The sequence below is a fragment of the Dendrobium catenatum genome, unplaced genomic scaffold, assembly GCF_001605985.2.
Source record: "Dendrobium catenatum unplaced genomic scaffold, ASM160598v2 fragScaff_scaffold_542, whole genome shotgun sequence".
NCBI classification, from domain to species: Eukaryota; Viridiplantae; Streptophyta; class Magnoliopsida; order Asparagales; family Orchidaceae; genus Dendrobium; species Dendrobium catenatum.
The window spans coordinates 3,335,625-3,351,979 of NW_021319004.1; the positions used below are offsets into that span (position 1 = coordinate 3,335,625).

The 16,355-nt window shown below is 35.8% G+C and overlaps 1 protein-coding gene across 2 annotated transcripts; it reads right to left on the minus strand.

Moving 5' to 3' along the window:
• Window positions 1-1,521: 1,521 nt before the first annotated feature.
• LOC110108291 lies at window positions 1,522-10,960 on the minus strand. 2 transcript variants are annotated; one of them, XM_028694723.1, is made up of 5 exons: window positions 10,632-10,960; window positions 10,454-10,505; window positions 3,273-5,001; window positions 2,794-3,201; window positions 1,522-2,707 (listed from the first exon to the last, which is right to left on the minus strand). In XM_028694723.1, exons 3-5 carry the CDS (start codon window positions 4,960-4,962, stop codon window positions 2,052-2,054), a joined length of 2,754 nt encoding a protein of 917 aa, XP_028550556.1. In that variant the 5' UTR covers window positions 4,963-5,001; window positions 10,454-10,505; window positions 10,632-10,960; the 3' UTR covers window positions 1,522-2,051. The 2 variants fall into 2 exon arrangements, with proteins under 2 accessions (XP_028550556.1, XP_020694530.1); XM_020838871.2 differs by lacking the exon at window positions 10,454-10,505.
• Between the last annotated feature and the right edge of the window lie 5,395 nt (window positions 10,961-16,355).

The window sequence follows — 16,355 nt, forward strand, 5'->3', positions numbered from 1 at the left end:
ATTTTGTATTTAGAGGATTTAATAAATCCTACAATTAAATACTTTTGTAGAGAATCAGCTCCTAAAAAACAGAGGAATTTGCAACCTCGGCCATAGTACCCAAAAAATTTATGTTAGAATGTTTAATACATAAATAATTTATATTTTATTAAATTTTTAAAAAATTTAAAAATCATTCTAACCAAAATATATAATCAAAATAATTAAAATTAATTTGTTATGTTCTTAAATTATAATTATTGCCTCTTTTTCTCTCTACATGAACTCCTTAAAAAAACAAATTTAACCTTCTCTCACAATTACGAAATTACCCCTTTTCTGTTGGGCAAATTATTGGGTCAGGTGATCGGAGGCGGAAAATAAGTTCGGACATCCAATAAAAATTTGCCGCATCACCTTGCGCTTTAGTTGCGCTTTTTGACTTGCGATTTAGTTGCGCTTTGGTTGCGCTTTGCGCTTTGATTGCGCTTTTTGACTTGCGCTTTAGTTGCGCTTTACCTGCGCTTTAGTTGCGCTAATTTTAAAATAATATTTTATTAATATCCGGACCCATCTATGCGTTCGGTCACCTGACCCAATAATTTGCCTTTCTGTTGACAGTTTAGATTGCATACTAAGCAAATTTAAAAGGAGAGATTTTCGAACAACTAAATTATCTTTAAAATAAATATAACATATAGCTAATCAATCACTCTTTTATATCGCACTTAATTTTAAATTTAGACTTAGTTTAAGATAATTTTCTTACTTTTTCAGACTACAACTAAGATTTTTTATTAGACCGTTACTTTTTCATTAATTTTAAAAAATTTGCATCAAAAATTATTTTTTACAAATAATAATTTTTTCTACTGTAATTTTATAAATCAACAAAAAATAGTCTCAAAAAAAATTTTAAATTCATCAAATTTGAGTCAAAATATTCTAATGAAAATCTTTTTATGAAAAAGTTAAAATTTGGGCATCACATCCATGAAGGAAACCAATCATTTATAAAATGGACTTTAAACTCAACAGATCTACTGGCCTCAAGGTTGGAACATTCTGAATATCTTCCATGTATGTAAGCCAATTAAGATAAATTCATACACATCACATACACAAGACTCGCATACGAGATCTTTTAATTGATATCCAAAGCTCTTTCTTCCTCATTAACCAAATGTAGGGAGGGCAGATTTCTAACATAAGGTAAAGTGAATTTCGGTGCATTTATCACTTGTACCACAAACAAACGAGTACTATCTATTGTGGTGGAAAACAATAAAAATATATGATATTTAGGTTTCGTTTGGAATAATTTTTTTACTATTTTATAAAATATGATTTTAGTACAATTTTTAAAAAAAAAATTGTGCACTAAAACTCTATTTTATAAAACAATATGAAAGCTGTCCCAAACGAAGCCTTGTTAGCAGAATAGCTTCAATCTGGACACTTTTATGAAGACAGAACCATCAACATTCTCATCATCTCATGTACCATAACGCAAATAATAAGCTAAAGTGCAGAAATTCTCTGTACACAATGTCCACTTAAAACTGTAATTTCTGCCACAAAAAATGCAGATTTTCAATGCAAATTCCATCCGGAAAGTAACTGAGCAACATAAATCTCAATGATGTAGGATAAGAATGTTATCAACCCTTTGTCATATAATAACAAAAGGTAAACAAAGACAGGCAATAGTGATCTCATTTGCTCCAAAGGGCTACTATAAGATGCTATATCATTCAGAATGGTTTGTAGAACTTGGATGTAGAATGAACAGGGATTTTCAGACTCAGGCTTTGTTTGGGGCAGCTTTTTTTGTTGCTTTCTAAAACAACTTTCCAGTTAAAAAAAGTTCTTGAATTAGAAATTTTTATACTAAAAAGCTATTTTAAGAAGTAGTACGAAAGCTGTCCCAAACAAAGCCTCAATACTGATGGGGCTGGATATACCTATATAATGATATCATTAGACTATAAAACATCAGCTTTCCCTCTATTTGTTTCTCCACTTGTACGCAAATTTCCTTTCCTTTAGAAACAATTCTTCAAACAAGCAAGCTAATCTGCTTCAGGCTGCTTTTTATTAGCTTCATACTCAGGGTGTCCAAGCTCATCTATGGAATTTGATGACTTTGGGGAGTCTCCAAGAGCTTCAGAGTTATCAAAAGTTGACCCTGATGTGCAGGAGGCTGCGATTTTTTGACTTGATTGCTGGGCAGGGCTTTTTGTATCGATAACAGATGGTTCAGGAATGTGCAACTTATCATTTTTCATCTCCAAGTTTCCATCAAATGGAACAGAAGAGCCAGCATCTGATCCAAGTGGTAAAGGTTGTTCCATGACTGATTGCTGGTCAAGTTTTGGTTGTAACTCACCATTTTCACCATCTGACAAGTCTTCCACATGAAAGTTTTCAGCCAAGTTTATGCCCGAATCAGACACTTCACTAACACTTTTAATCTCTCTAAGATTAGCATTGGCCTCATCAGATACCTCATTAAGACCTTTTACTTTATCCACTACTATTTCTTGGTCACTTACAAATTGATCGCTGTAGTTTTGTGATACAGGAGGTATACTTTCTCTGACAAGCATGAAATCCCCTTCCTCTGAAGTTGTACCGTGCTCAAAGGCCTTTGGAGTTGAAAACACTTCATGTAAGTTTGCTTGCAGATCAGATGCCAATGAAGGTCCAGTACTGAAGCCTTCTTTACCTGGAGAAATGAAAATCTACATCATCTGCTACAATGAAAGCTACAAGCCTAAAGTGTTGATTAACCAGTGTTCTATTTAAATTAACCTTTAATGTTAGAAAATAAAGCTTCTAGTGATGCAATGTGAGAGGAAGACTTTGCATTGGGACTAGAATCATAAACTGGATCAGCTATTTGCCTATCATCAGCTCCTCCCCCAACTCCTTTACCTGACAGACCAGCTTCACCTACTTGACTATCGTCGCGAATTACCTCAGCTCCGTCACCCGGAAGATCAGGTTTAACAACTGATAGAGTGGGATCAAAACTTCTCTGGGAGTCACCCACCATGTGTGCTGAATTAATCGGTTCTATATGAATGCTTGTTTCAGTACCTCTAACATCTTCAGAACAAGAGGAAGAACTTGATCCATCATACCTCTCATCAATCACTTCTAAGTTTGCTGCACTTGAAACAGGTGAACTAGATTCCAAGTCTCCAATTTCTTCTTCCACTGCAAACGCAACAAATAAGAAATGATTCTGCATTGAGAGAGAATAACAAAATAAGTGGAAATTGGAATACCTGCATCTGCTCCATTGTCTTCTTGCTCAAGATTTGCAGAACCAACTTCAAACGATGAATCAATTTCCTGTTCAACAAAGTCGACATCTTGGTTCACATATGACACTTGTTGATGTGTTTCATATTTCGATAACTCATGATCCTGATTGAAAACAGCTGAAGCAGAGTCTGATTCAGAAGCTGAGCTCCCCTCTGAATCACTCTCCTCACATAATTGACTCTCGAAAGATGCAAAATTTGGCTCACTCATTTTCTCTGGAACAAAATAAGGCTTCAATTTGGGCTTACTCTTCTCTTGACTAGCGTCATCTGAAACTGCTCCAAGATTTAACCTATCAATTCTCCTGGTTAAGGTATCCCTCTGAGAAAATGATGCATCATACGGCCTAGGGTTTTCACCAGTGACGTTGCTACTTTCTTCATTTTGATAATAGGGAAGATCAAAAGGATTTCTTCTGGGAAGCAAAACTGAAGGAGCTGACCCTGGAATTGGCTGTCCCAAACTTTCCTCAGAATCAAAGGGCAGATCAAAAGGATTACTTCTTGGTGCAGAAATTGCTGGAACTTGAACATTTAATCTTGAAATATCCTCCAAAAATGGCAAAGGTTCAGTATCTAGATCAATAAGGTTTTTGTCAGTTTGAAATCTTTGCAGCTTCTTTGCTCTTCGTTTTGCAATCAAGTTCTCTAACCTTTGATTCCTTTCAAGCTCAGAACTCCCGAGATCCAAGAGATTCTTCTGATCATCTGCAGTCCATTTCACAACAGCTTCATTATTATCCTTCTCCTCTTGTGCCTCTTCATCTTCTTCATCTGCTTGGTTTTCAGTTTCCTCCTCTGCACTAGCATCATCAAATTCACGCTCAGGAGAAGAAGCCCTTGATGTAGCATCAGATGTATCAATGGATCTATGAGCTGGCTGTAGATTTGCAGACTCTAGAAGAGGATGAAGCTCATCAATAATGGGAACAATATCTGTCATAGATGTATCAGGAGATAAACTCTCTTCTCCATCAGATTCATCAGATTCATCAGATTCAGAGTCAGAAGAAACGTCATGGTTGTTAACGTCCAGCCAAGGAGAACCAAGAGAAGAATCAAATTGATTGTCCAAAGGCTGTTCAGTTTCCACCTTCAAGCCTTCAGCAATTCCTTGTTCATGATAAGCTAAACTTTCAATAGAAAATAATTCCTTCTCAATAAATTCAAGATCACGAGCCCCCACCTCATTTGTCAATGTTTTCTCAGTTTGTACTTCCTTTTCAGCAATTTTGCTTGAAGAGCTAGCAGCCAAGTCCATGCTATCCTTTCGATCACCATCCCCATCATCTTCCTTTGTCACATTCGTCGGTTGTCTTTTTTTAGCATTCACCTCTGAGATGTATCTCTCACCCTTCTTCAAAACATCAAAGTCCCTAGATCTCTCCTCTGTTTCAGCAACTTTCACAGAGAGATCCACAACACTCTTTACATCTTCAGGTTCCCCATAAACTAAAAGAGCTCCAAGAAGAAGAGCGGTGCAGGCAATCACAGGAGAGGAGTAGACAATGAAAGAAAAGATGGACGGCAAATAGATGTATAGAAACAGCACAAAAAGCAGAAAGGCTGATACCAACGGATACTGACGAATGGATCTCCAACTATATCTAAGGGAAAACACCAAACATTTTCTGATACCTTCAATCTTCATTTACTCTATTATCTTATGAATACTCCTTTGTCTCAAGTCCTGCACATTAAACCCATCAACACAAGTAGCTACAGTGACATGAGACCGACATTAACAAAAAGGCAAACAAAAATAAGAACAAAAGTTCAGACTTAGTCAGACTAAAATCTTTTGTGGAATATTGGCAATGAGCCAGATAAGTTTTTTCTTGCCATATTCATGATAGATTAATATTTTATAAAGATAGAATAGTAATATCAGAAAATTCAACACGCAAAATTCAATTATAGGGGAACTTTACAACAGCCATAGGGGGTCATGGTCGAATAAAGAGAACTAAGACTAATATTATGACTCAATTCTATTAGCCCAAGATGAAAAGCAACATCAGACACTTTGTGAATACAAGTCCATTTTGCCAACAAGAAAAATATCATAATCAACAGCTAGTTGTATTATTGCAACCATTGTCAATTCTACCGGTGATGTGGAAAGAGATAGCCACAAACTTCATTATAGGTTTGCCAAAACTTCGGGGAAAGACAACAATTATGGCAGAAGAAAAGGATCAAAATGGTTCTCAATTATATTAAAGGATCATTTTAGTCCCTCAACTCTCAACTCTTTAAAGAGGAATCAAAATAGTCCTACCATGAGACTATTTTGATTCCTTTTTAAGGACTTGAGGGACCAAAATGATCATTTAATATAGATGAAAATCATTTTGGTCATTTTCCCGTTATGATAGTCATTGATCTGCTATCAAAATATGCTCAATTTTCATTCCTCTATAGCAATTTTTCAGCCTCTAAATGGAAGCCATATTCATTTCAGATATCTGTAAATTACATAGCATTCCAAAAACAATTGTCAGATCGAGAACCTGTTTTCATGAGCTTAGTTTGGAAGGAATTATAGGAATTATTTCAACTCAATGGAACTATTTTGAAACAAGTAGTTCTTATCATCCAAAATTTGATGGGCAAACAAAAGTTACCAACAAAAGATTAGAGCAATACCTCCGCAATTTCGTGATGGATCTACCCAATACAACAAGATACAAGTAAAATACACCATGGCAGGCCAAATTCCATGACATGAGTCAGTTGGCAGAGGCATAATATAGGTTCAAGATAAAAGTACAGTAATACTCAATCAGTGCATTCTTTCTTTGGAATCTACTCGATATGAATCACATCGATATGAACAGTTTAAAATTGTAAGTTAATTCGAGGTGAATGTGTAACAGAATAGCAAAAATGCTACTTATGAATAAATACAATAGCAGTAAAAAAAAAAAGTAAACAAAAGGCATGCATAATATAGAATAAGAACAACTTGAAAGAAGACAAAATATCACCCTTCACAAACGAGTTGGTAAAAGCAGCATATTTGAACTTATAAGTTGATCCAGCACAAGGGCTAGAATGAAAATTATATTATCAAGGAATCTAAGGAGATTTTGGGAGCGTCCAAGGCCAACGCTAGTGAAAGATATAAATTATAATTGTTCAAAAATGTGCAGGTAAAAGAGACAAATTGGAACTTACCAAATGAAAGAGGTAATAATGCTAGAATAACCAAGAAAATGAGATTTCAAAATTAACTTTGGGAATACCAAAGGCTATGTTAGGTTAGTTGGCTGAAAATAGCTTTAGGCTTCATTTGGGATGGCTTTCTTATTACTTTTTAAAATGGCTTTGAAGTACAAAAATTTTTAATTCAAGAAATTTTTGCAACAAAAAAGCTGTCCTGAATGAAGCTTTGGTTAAATATGAGTTCAAAAGCTATCGTTAATGAGAATAATATTCTTAGGACAATCTTATTGTAAGGATGTATGACACAGAACCTGTTTTAATTTTTTTTTAATCAGGATGATGTGTTATTGTTATTATCAGTGACGACATTAAGAATTAGGTTTACCATGAATGGAATGGGAAAAGAGGATTCAAAAAGCCAACTAAAATAGTTGGGATAAGGCTAATGTTGATGATGATGATATTATTAATTTGGTTAGTACTTATTCTCTTCACATTGAATTAGAAATAACATGAAAAAATGGTTTTGAAAAGAGATACATAAACTTAGACAAGCAACTACTTGTGGTGATTTAAATGGACATAAATTACAATAGGATGGTGTTCTAACTGGAGCGCCAAATGACTAAAAGTGGAACCATCAATCAAGATCAAATACGAAATACCAAAAATTAAAACAAAGGGAGACAAATGCAAGGAACAAAATATGCCAATTTTATGTTTTTATCTTTGACCAAACCTACATCCATGAAAAATGAGAGAGCATCCGATCCACAATCAAAGATACCACAAATATGGTGTACAAAATGAATGAACACTCACCAACCCTAATTTCAAATCTCAAGTATACCCACATTCCAACCCAACAAAAAAACATTCCAACCAAAAAGAAGCCCAAAAGGAAATCTCACATACAGAAACTGAAGTTCACAAAGGTGAAATAATCAAGTGAGAGAAAGAGAGATACTTTCTCTCACAAGCCATCGAAACTAGTTGTGTCCATCCAAGAAGACTCCTTAGATGATCCTTCTTGTCTATGTCCAACTTACAACTTCACTAGCTCAAAGAGCTTCTTGAATTCACGCTCTAATGCCATCAACAGTTCTTACATAAGGACACCCAAACTTGCTCCCCTACTATGCTTGCATGATCACTCTCAATCTCTATTGTTATGACTTTGGAGCCATTTTAGACTCAACAACTCATTCTCTCTCTCTCACCCATGCTCATATGAGAATTTAAATTTCTTCACCCTAACCCAAATTTCCACAAGCAACCTTTATTGAGTTAGAGAAAGCTTATGATAAAGTTCCAATATAAATGCTATGGAGAGTTTTAGAAAAGAAAGGGGTTAATAATGCTTATACTCAAGTCATTAAGGATATGTATGCAGGATCTGTTACTTGTGTTCAAACGAAAGGAGATTGGACCAAGAATTTTCCTATTTCAGTTAGATTACATCAAGGATCAACTTTAAGACCATATCATTTTGTTTTAGTCATGGATGTTCTTACTAGACATTTGAAGGAGGATGTACCCTGATCTATGTTTTTTTCTAATGATATTATTCTTATTGATAAGACTAGAGAGGGAGTTGAAGGTAAACTTAAATTATGAAGGTCAACCTTAGAGTCTAAAGACTTTTGTTTGAGTAGATCTACAACCGTATAAATGAAGCGTAATTTTAGAAGTAATAGATCTAATGGATTATGACTTTGGGTGATCAAGTCATTAATAAGAGTGCACGTTTTAGATATCTCGGATCTATTTTCCAGAGCAATGGTGAAATAGATGGGGATATTATTACTATAATTCAAGTTGGATGGTTGATGTGGAGGAATGCATCGAGCTTATTTTGTAATAGAAAAGTACCCCTCAAACTTAAGGGAAAATTATATAAGATGGTGGTGAGACCTGCAATTCTTTATTGTGAAGAATGTTGGTCATTAAAAGAAAAGCATACAATTAAGTTAAGTGTTACATAGATAAGGATGCTTATGTTGATGAGTGGATTTACTCTTAGAGATAGAATGTGAAACGAGCATATACGTGAAAAGATTGGAGTAGCTTCAGTGGAAGATAAGATTAGAGAGAGTCGCCTTAGATGGTTTGGTCACATAAAATATCGGCCTTCTGATGGAGAATAGATGTATTAGAATTAGCATATGTTAAGAAAGATAAAGATAGATCTTTTTTTATTAGATTTAAATAAAAAATTGACTTTTAACAACACACAATGGAGAAAAAAAAATTCATGTAGTTGACTCCACGCACTGGGATAAAGGATTGATGTTGTTATTGTTATAGTTGTTGTAACCCAAATTTCATATCTATGATTTTTTCATGAATTTTTTAGTATTTCTCTAGTTCTCCTAAAAGTGGAGATTATTCCAACTTTAATTTGCACGTCAATTTTAAGCTCAACTCCAAATTTGAAATCAATATTTGCCTGCTTAAACATAATTTGAGACGACTCTTAATCTAACTCAAAATATGTTATTATATAAATATAATTTATATAATATAATATATGCATAATATATAGTATAGTATTTAAGTTTATGTATATACCTAGTTGAAATAGATTTAGAGTCAACTCGACATCTACTCATTTCTAATTAACTCGGCTTGAAATTATTTCAATTTAGAGTCAAGTCTAGTTTAAGTTGAGCATTTAATTTCAGTTTCAAGTTTGAGTTGAGCATTTAATTTCAGTTTTAAGTTTGAGTTTAGCATAACTCTCACAAAGTACCCTCTTATTCTTGCCAAAGCCCTAGCTATTTTTGCTCATCAACATTGAAATAGTCCAACTACTGCATATATGTCAATCCAAGAATGGCCTTAATAAAGAAAGAGATCAACCCTTATAGAAGAGTACGTTTTTTTGTGCAAACACTAAAATCCTAATAGGGATGGCATATTAGCTTCCTTCTCATGAAGGACATATAAAGACAAGAAAACCACGAAACCTAGTCTCTTAAATGCACCACCTAAGAGAGAGATTCCTTAACATAAATCGAAGCATTTACATACCAACTGACAAAGGATGTATGCCATGTTCATGTTATTTCTTAGGCTCTTCAAAACCGTTCTCCTTATCTACACACAATATGATCATTTGAGTTCGGCAATGGCTATCCGATCTCTTCAATTCTCATGAAGAATATTCCATTGCATTTAGATTATGTGCAAGCACTTTTGAATCGTGTGTAACACATATAACACCAAACATCGAACAAGATTGAGTTAGTCTAACACTTACCATAGATTTGCTTGCATTTTTTTTCAATTCCATATTCATTGCAATGGTGATCTAATTCAACAATGACTCCAATGGCTCAGCCATTAAAACTAGTATAGTCATTTAAAAGAAGAATTCTAATAAAGGAAACCTAAATCATCACTTCAAAATTTCACATAATTAATTATATGATCAAAAACATAAATTTGCCTCAGAGTGATAGAATCATGATAAAGGTGCATGAGCATGATCAGCTGAAATCATTTCCTCATGCTCTTCTCACTGAACTTTTAAAAATACAACACTAACCAAACTAATTTAAGCAGCATTACCATTAAAAAAGTAATAGCAGTCATCCAAATGTCTATCTATAAAGGAGAGAAGATAATCCAATTTTTTTCTCAACAGGCAAACATTCCAAAAGAATGACTCTCTACGTACATGGATATAGATCTCAAGGAACCAAAGCTTGATTAGGTTATAAGGGAAATGCAGCATATAGCTATTAAATAGCTCACAAAACTTTCTAGAAATAAGTTATTACTTTCTTTCGTAGGACTCAAACAATTTACCACTCCTCTAAAAGACAGCGAGAAATAAGTGCCACAAGGTCTGATACTCACTGTTCTTCCAAATCCATATATGAACAGCTTATATATCCTCATATTACGACAAAAAAAAAAAAACTCCATCTTTATGCCAAAATTTCAGCAAGATCACTAAAAAATCGAACCTTGAAGAAAAAATCAGCAATCAACATCAATGAATGCACCCGATGAAAAAGGCTGGAAAAATCAATAAAAATACAACCAAAAAAAATCGTAAAAACAAAAAAGGGCAATTTCATTTGTTGATTAAGAAAAATGGAGTGAATTCGGAGTATAAGATACAGATGTAGAGAAAGAGAGTACAGTAAACGTGCAACGGATGGTGGAAGATGACCGCGACAGATCGAGATTCGTCGCCTTGCAAATCAATTCCTCGCGCGGAGTTGATGGAGAGAGGACGAGAGATGGAATGAAAACAGGGGAAAGAGGTCGTCTTCCATTTTCTAATTAAGAGATAGGGGGAGAGCGAGTCAGCGTGAGAGGCGGAGAGGACGAAAGCAATTTGGGGGGGAAGGAGCGGCCTGTAGACGCGTTGTAGAGCCGGCAATTAACCCGCGACTATGAATCTAAACAAACTCCTCACCAAAAAAAAGAACCGACTTTTCCGATTCATTTGGAGTATCCATTATCGAAAAATTGAAACTTTTCATCCGATTGACCAATCAATGTCGTTTGATTTATAAATTATTAGCTGCGGTTCAACAAAGCTGTATCAAAATTCAAAGTCCTAGCATGAAAAAATTTGTGTCACAATGCTCTTTGCACAATAAAATTCTTGAATATCTTTTTAAGAGATAAGCAACATATAAAATAACTTATATTATATTGATTTAAAAATAAATTATAAAGTTTTAAATTATTGATGTTCACATTCATCGAAGTAAAGTTTTATTCTAATTATGTCAAGTAAAATTTCATGCAAAAATGAACTAACTAAATTTAATCAATCTTTTAAATATAATTATTTAATTAAGTGATGGAGTAGAGAAAATGATTAAATCTTCATTTGGGACGATTTTTTTTACTATTTCTCAAAATAATTTTTTTAGTATAAAAATTAAAATTTTTATAGTAAAAAATTGTTTATGTTTTACTATTGATACGTCATCACAAAATAATCTTGATTGGGCACGAATCTCGAGGCAAAATCAGTTCGGAAACTTCAAAAATTAATTTCGGGAGCATATGAACTCCGATTTCAGCGATCTTATAGTCAAACTGAGGAAAAACAGGTATTTCACTTTGGATTAACAAACATGGTGCCTTTATATGGGTAATCATCTATGATAAACGATGAAATATTATTTTCTAAGAGGATTCTGTATGTGGGCATACATTTGAAAGGTAGAATAAAAATAACAAAAAAAAAAAAGAAAAAAAAAAGTATCATGCCGAGATTACTCTATGAGGAAGCACATAAATGGATTTATAGTAGTTTGGCTCATAGAGTTACACCGATTGTTAGAGCAACCGACAGGAAACATCCATTGTATTTATAAATAAGATACAATTTGAGAGGTTTTCAATAGTTTTCAATAGTGTGAGAGATTTCTCGTGAGTACCAAAAAGAGAAGAGATAATAAAAGTTAATTATAATTGAGAGAAGAACATATAATAGAAGGCTACATTCAAGTTTTATTAATAGAGATGATATATAAAATATTACTTTAGACAATTAGACTATAGAAATACTATCTTTTTTTAAAAGGAATTTGTCAATCATAGAGTTTGGAGTAATGACTGATAAGAAAGGCAGAGAAAATTCCTCGAAGTGTTGTTATTGATGTTGACTACATTAATAGTAATTATGGACTTCTTATAAGTAGGCTAATTATAATCAATAACCCTTTAAAGATTGGCCGATGAAGTTTTTATAGTGGAACATGGTGCATTGATTCATAGCTTTGTAATGATTATGATCCAGGAAACTATGCTGATAATGCGATGGGGTACTAATAGCGAGTTGTTGAAGTGAGAGGATAGCAACAATTATTCATCCTGGACAAGTAGACGTGATAACACACTACAAGTGTAGCTTACATTGGTCCATTTGGTCATAAAGGTTCAATTGAAACATATAGATTATTGACTATGGCAGGAATTATTAGAACAAATGTTACAATTCAAACTGATTATAGCATTGACTATGATAACTAGTTTCTCTCTTGATATGTCATCAAAAAAATTATCTTGATCGAGCACGAATCTCAAGACAAAATCGAGCAGGAAACTTCAAAAATTAAATATGGGATCACCTAAACTCCAATTTCAACAAACTTACAGTCAAACTGAGCGTCTCGGAAATACAAACCCAACGGCATGAAATTCGACTCAATCCGAGCACAAATGAGTCCAAATCAAGGACCTGAAGCACTATTGGAAAGTTCGTACCACAATTTGTGTTAACAAACGGTCTTCGAACTTGACGAGCTTATAGTCGAATCGAGTGGCTCGACGAGACGAATCCAACGAGACCAAGATCGTCGAATTCTGAAGTCATTAAGACCTTCAAATATCTGATAAACGATTCATAATCGAATGATTCAATATCGACTGTTCATCCGAACCACTCCATATTTGCCCCTAATCTCTCATCTATTTACGGGTCATGCCACTCCATAAAATTTATAAATAGACCCCTCATTTCTCATGAGAGGTGATCCAAGCAAGAAGCAAAGAAGAGAAGGATAGGAGGGAATAACTCCTCCTCGACCACCGCCATAGTTCTACCCGACACCGAAATTCTGCCGGACTTTCGAACAACGCCGGAGTTCTGCCCGACCTCAAAGTGATGTGGGAATTCTGCCCTACCTCAAAGGGACGTAGGAATTTCACCCGACTTCCAATTAATGTCGGATTTTCACTCCAAGTAACATCGGAGTTCTCCCCGAATATCATCTAACGTCGGAGTTCTCCTCGGCCACCAACTGACGTCCGACTTCTATCCGACGTCAAACCTCCGCTCTTCGCCAAATTTCTACATGACGCTGGACTTCTACCAATTGTCGGACTTTCACCAGACATCTATCTGATGTTGGATTTCTGCTCATTTATGGACTTCTACCAGACGCTGTCTTTCTGACCTCCGTCATCAGACTACAATCCTTCCAACCTCCATCGCCCGCCGACTATGGTCCTTCAGACTTATGTCGACCGCCGACTACAGTCCTTCCGACCTCTGTCGTCTGACAACTACGGTCCTTTAGACTTGCGTCGCTCGCCAACTACAGTCCTTCTGACTTACGTCGCCCGCCGACTACAGTCCTTCCGACCTCCCAAAATTTTTTCCTCATGCGATATTGTCTTCACCAAAGCGGCAAAGCTGCAGTTGATCGATGACATTTCTGCAAATTTAAACACAGCAGAGGTTGAAAGAGAAATCTAGCTCGCCTTACTAGTGATCTTGACGTGGAAATGAAAGTGATTAACGCAAGCAGCAAATGAAAAAGTCGGTCTACAATAAGAAACTTTCAATGGAGAACAACCTAACACAGCAGGTATAACATGTAAGAGTTTTTTTTTTCCCTCCAAGTGTATGCAATAGTAAGCATGTTGCAATTCGAGTAGGTGTATACTTGGTCAACAAATAAATTGTGATACGTCATCAAAAAAATTATCATGATCGGGCATGAATCTCGATGCAAAATCAAGTTGGAAACTTCCGTAATTAAAATTGGGATAATTCGAACTCCGATTTCAACAAACTTATAATCAAACTGAATGTCTCAAGAATACGAACCCAACAACACCAAATCCAACCCAATCTGAGCCCAAATTGGTCCAAATCAAGGGTTAGAAGTGTTGTTGAAAGGTTCGAAACCACAATTTGGATTACCAAACGGTTTCCAAACATAACGTGCTTATAGTTGAATCGAGCGGCTCGACGAGACAAATCCAACGAGCCCAAGATCACCAAATTCCGACATCACTAAGACATTCAAATGTCTATCAAACGGTCCATGATCAAGGGATTCAACATTGGTCGTCCATCCAACCACTCTCCATTTGCCCTTGATCTCCCACCTATTTATGGGTCATGTCACTACAAAAATCTATAAATAAGGCCCCCTTTTCTCTTGAAAAGGGACCCAAGCCAAAGGATTCAAGAGAGAGATCGGAGATCACTCTTGCCTCCTTGCTCCTCCTCAACAACCGCCTGAGTTCTGCCGGACCACCACCTGATGTCGTTGTTCCACCGACCATCACTTGAGGCCCTCACCTCCATTAGACCACCACTTAAAGCCATCACCTCCGCCGAACCACTGCTTGAATCCCCTGAGCTCTGTCTGACCTCCACTTGAGGCCATGAGCTCAGCCGGACCACCACTTGAGGCACTGAGCTCTGCCGGACCACCACCTGAGGCTCAGAATTCTGCCTTACCATCATTTGAGGCCCTCACCTCCGCCGGACCACCACTTGAAGCCCTAAGCTTCGCCTTACCACTACCTGAGGCTCAAACTTTTATCTGACCACCACCTGAGGCCCGGAGTTCCGCCATACCACCACCTAAGGCCTGAAGTTCTACCGGACCACCACCTGAGACCCAAAGTTCTACTGGACCGCTGCTTGACGTCTGGAGTAAACCCAGAGTTCTGCTAGACCATCACTTAATGCCCGGAGTTCCACCAAACCACCATTTAACTCCGGACTTCTGCTGGACCACCGCCCGACGCTGAAGTTTTGCCAAACCAACGCCAGGCTACCAACTGATGCCCAAATTTTCAAGTAGCACCAGACTTCTGCCAGTCCACCAAGTGACCCTGTAATTTCATCCCCATTTGTTACTAGATTTCAACCAAAAGTTTGACATTTATAATCTGATCGCCCTCAGGGACGAGTCAGTCCATTGTAATCTACCCAAACACTAGTGGAATCATTTCAAACTGGGCCAGGCCCCGTGGTTTTTCCCATTTCCAGGATTTTCCACGTAAAAACATCTTGTGCTCTCTATGTGTGAGATGGGTATTCGCACAAAGCTAAGACACAGAATTTTAACTCTATCGTCGCATATATTCTAGCCCGCAACAAATAGCCTTCCTACTTGTTTCCAATCTTTGATTTCATTAAAAGTAATGCTTCTTTTCTTTATAAAAGGAACAAATGGAGGCAACCATTCTTTATCTCATTGAATTTTTTTTCGGGGCAAACTAAGGTTTTGTTTGGGACAACTTTTTTTATGCTTATTAAAATAGTTTTTTTAGTAAAAAAATTTAATTTTTATAATAAAAAGACGTTTTGAGAAGCAGTAAGAAAGCCATCCCAAACCAGACCTAAATTAGAAAACAAGAATACTGATCCCCATGGCAGCAATATCTCCATGCTCATTAGTCATAAAGTACTTTGAATCTTCCGAGTTCATCATAGAAAAATCAGACAGCTGAAGTCCAGTATATGTGATTGAACAATTCTTCTTACTTTTCAGGATTGAACAATTCTTCTTAGAATTTGATGCAAGCCAAGACCGTTCATATATTAAATTCGGTATGATTTTAAATTTTTTTTTCTGTATTTCCTTCTTCCTTCAAGTCAAGGACTTAACTGTCAGCGTGGGTGAATGCCCTCCACATTGAATGTTTTTTTTCCAACTGGCTATAGATTTACTCTATATTATGAGATCTCACTATAAATGCACATTGTGTGACTCATGTTTGAAAGGTTCTTAAGGATGTTTGAAGGATAGGTGTAAATGAACTGAGCGGGCTTGAACTCGTCTTATTATTAACGATCTTGTAAGTCGAGATTATCGAATTTGAGCTCAGACTAAAGTTCATTTGTTATACTTGCTTGAGTTTGTGCTAGATAAGATTTGGCTCGTTGGCTCGCAAACCAGGTTAAATAAATCATAAATCATAAATCCAATTTTTTATCTTTTAGTTGATTTAAAAATGTTGTTCGTGTTTTGAGCTTGAATCCTAACTCTATATTGATGTCTCACAAACTGATGTTCTGACAGGAAGGTGGGTCAACGGATTTTTCTTTAAAGATGATTTATGTTGTTATCTTAGTTGTTGCCTGTAACAGATGAT

Excerpts from the sequence above, each read along its gene's own strand:
- LOC110108291 (XM_020838871.2), bottom strand. The coding sequence starts at position 4,962 with ATGAAGATTGAAGGTATCAGAAAATGTTTGGTGTTTTCCCTTAGATAT. Across the intron at positions 3,202-3,272 it reads AGACAATGGAGCAGATGCAG|TGGAAGAAGAAATTGGAGAC; the intron begins GTATTCCAATTT and ends TTGCGTTTGCAG. Across the intron at positions 2,708-2,793 it reads TTTATTTTCTAACATTAAAG|GTAAAGAAGGCTTCAGTACT; the intron begins GTTAATTTAAAT and ends TCATTTCTCCAG.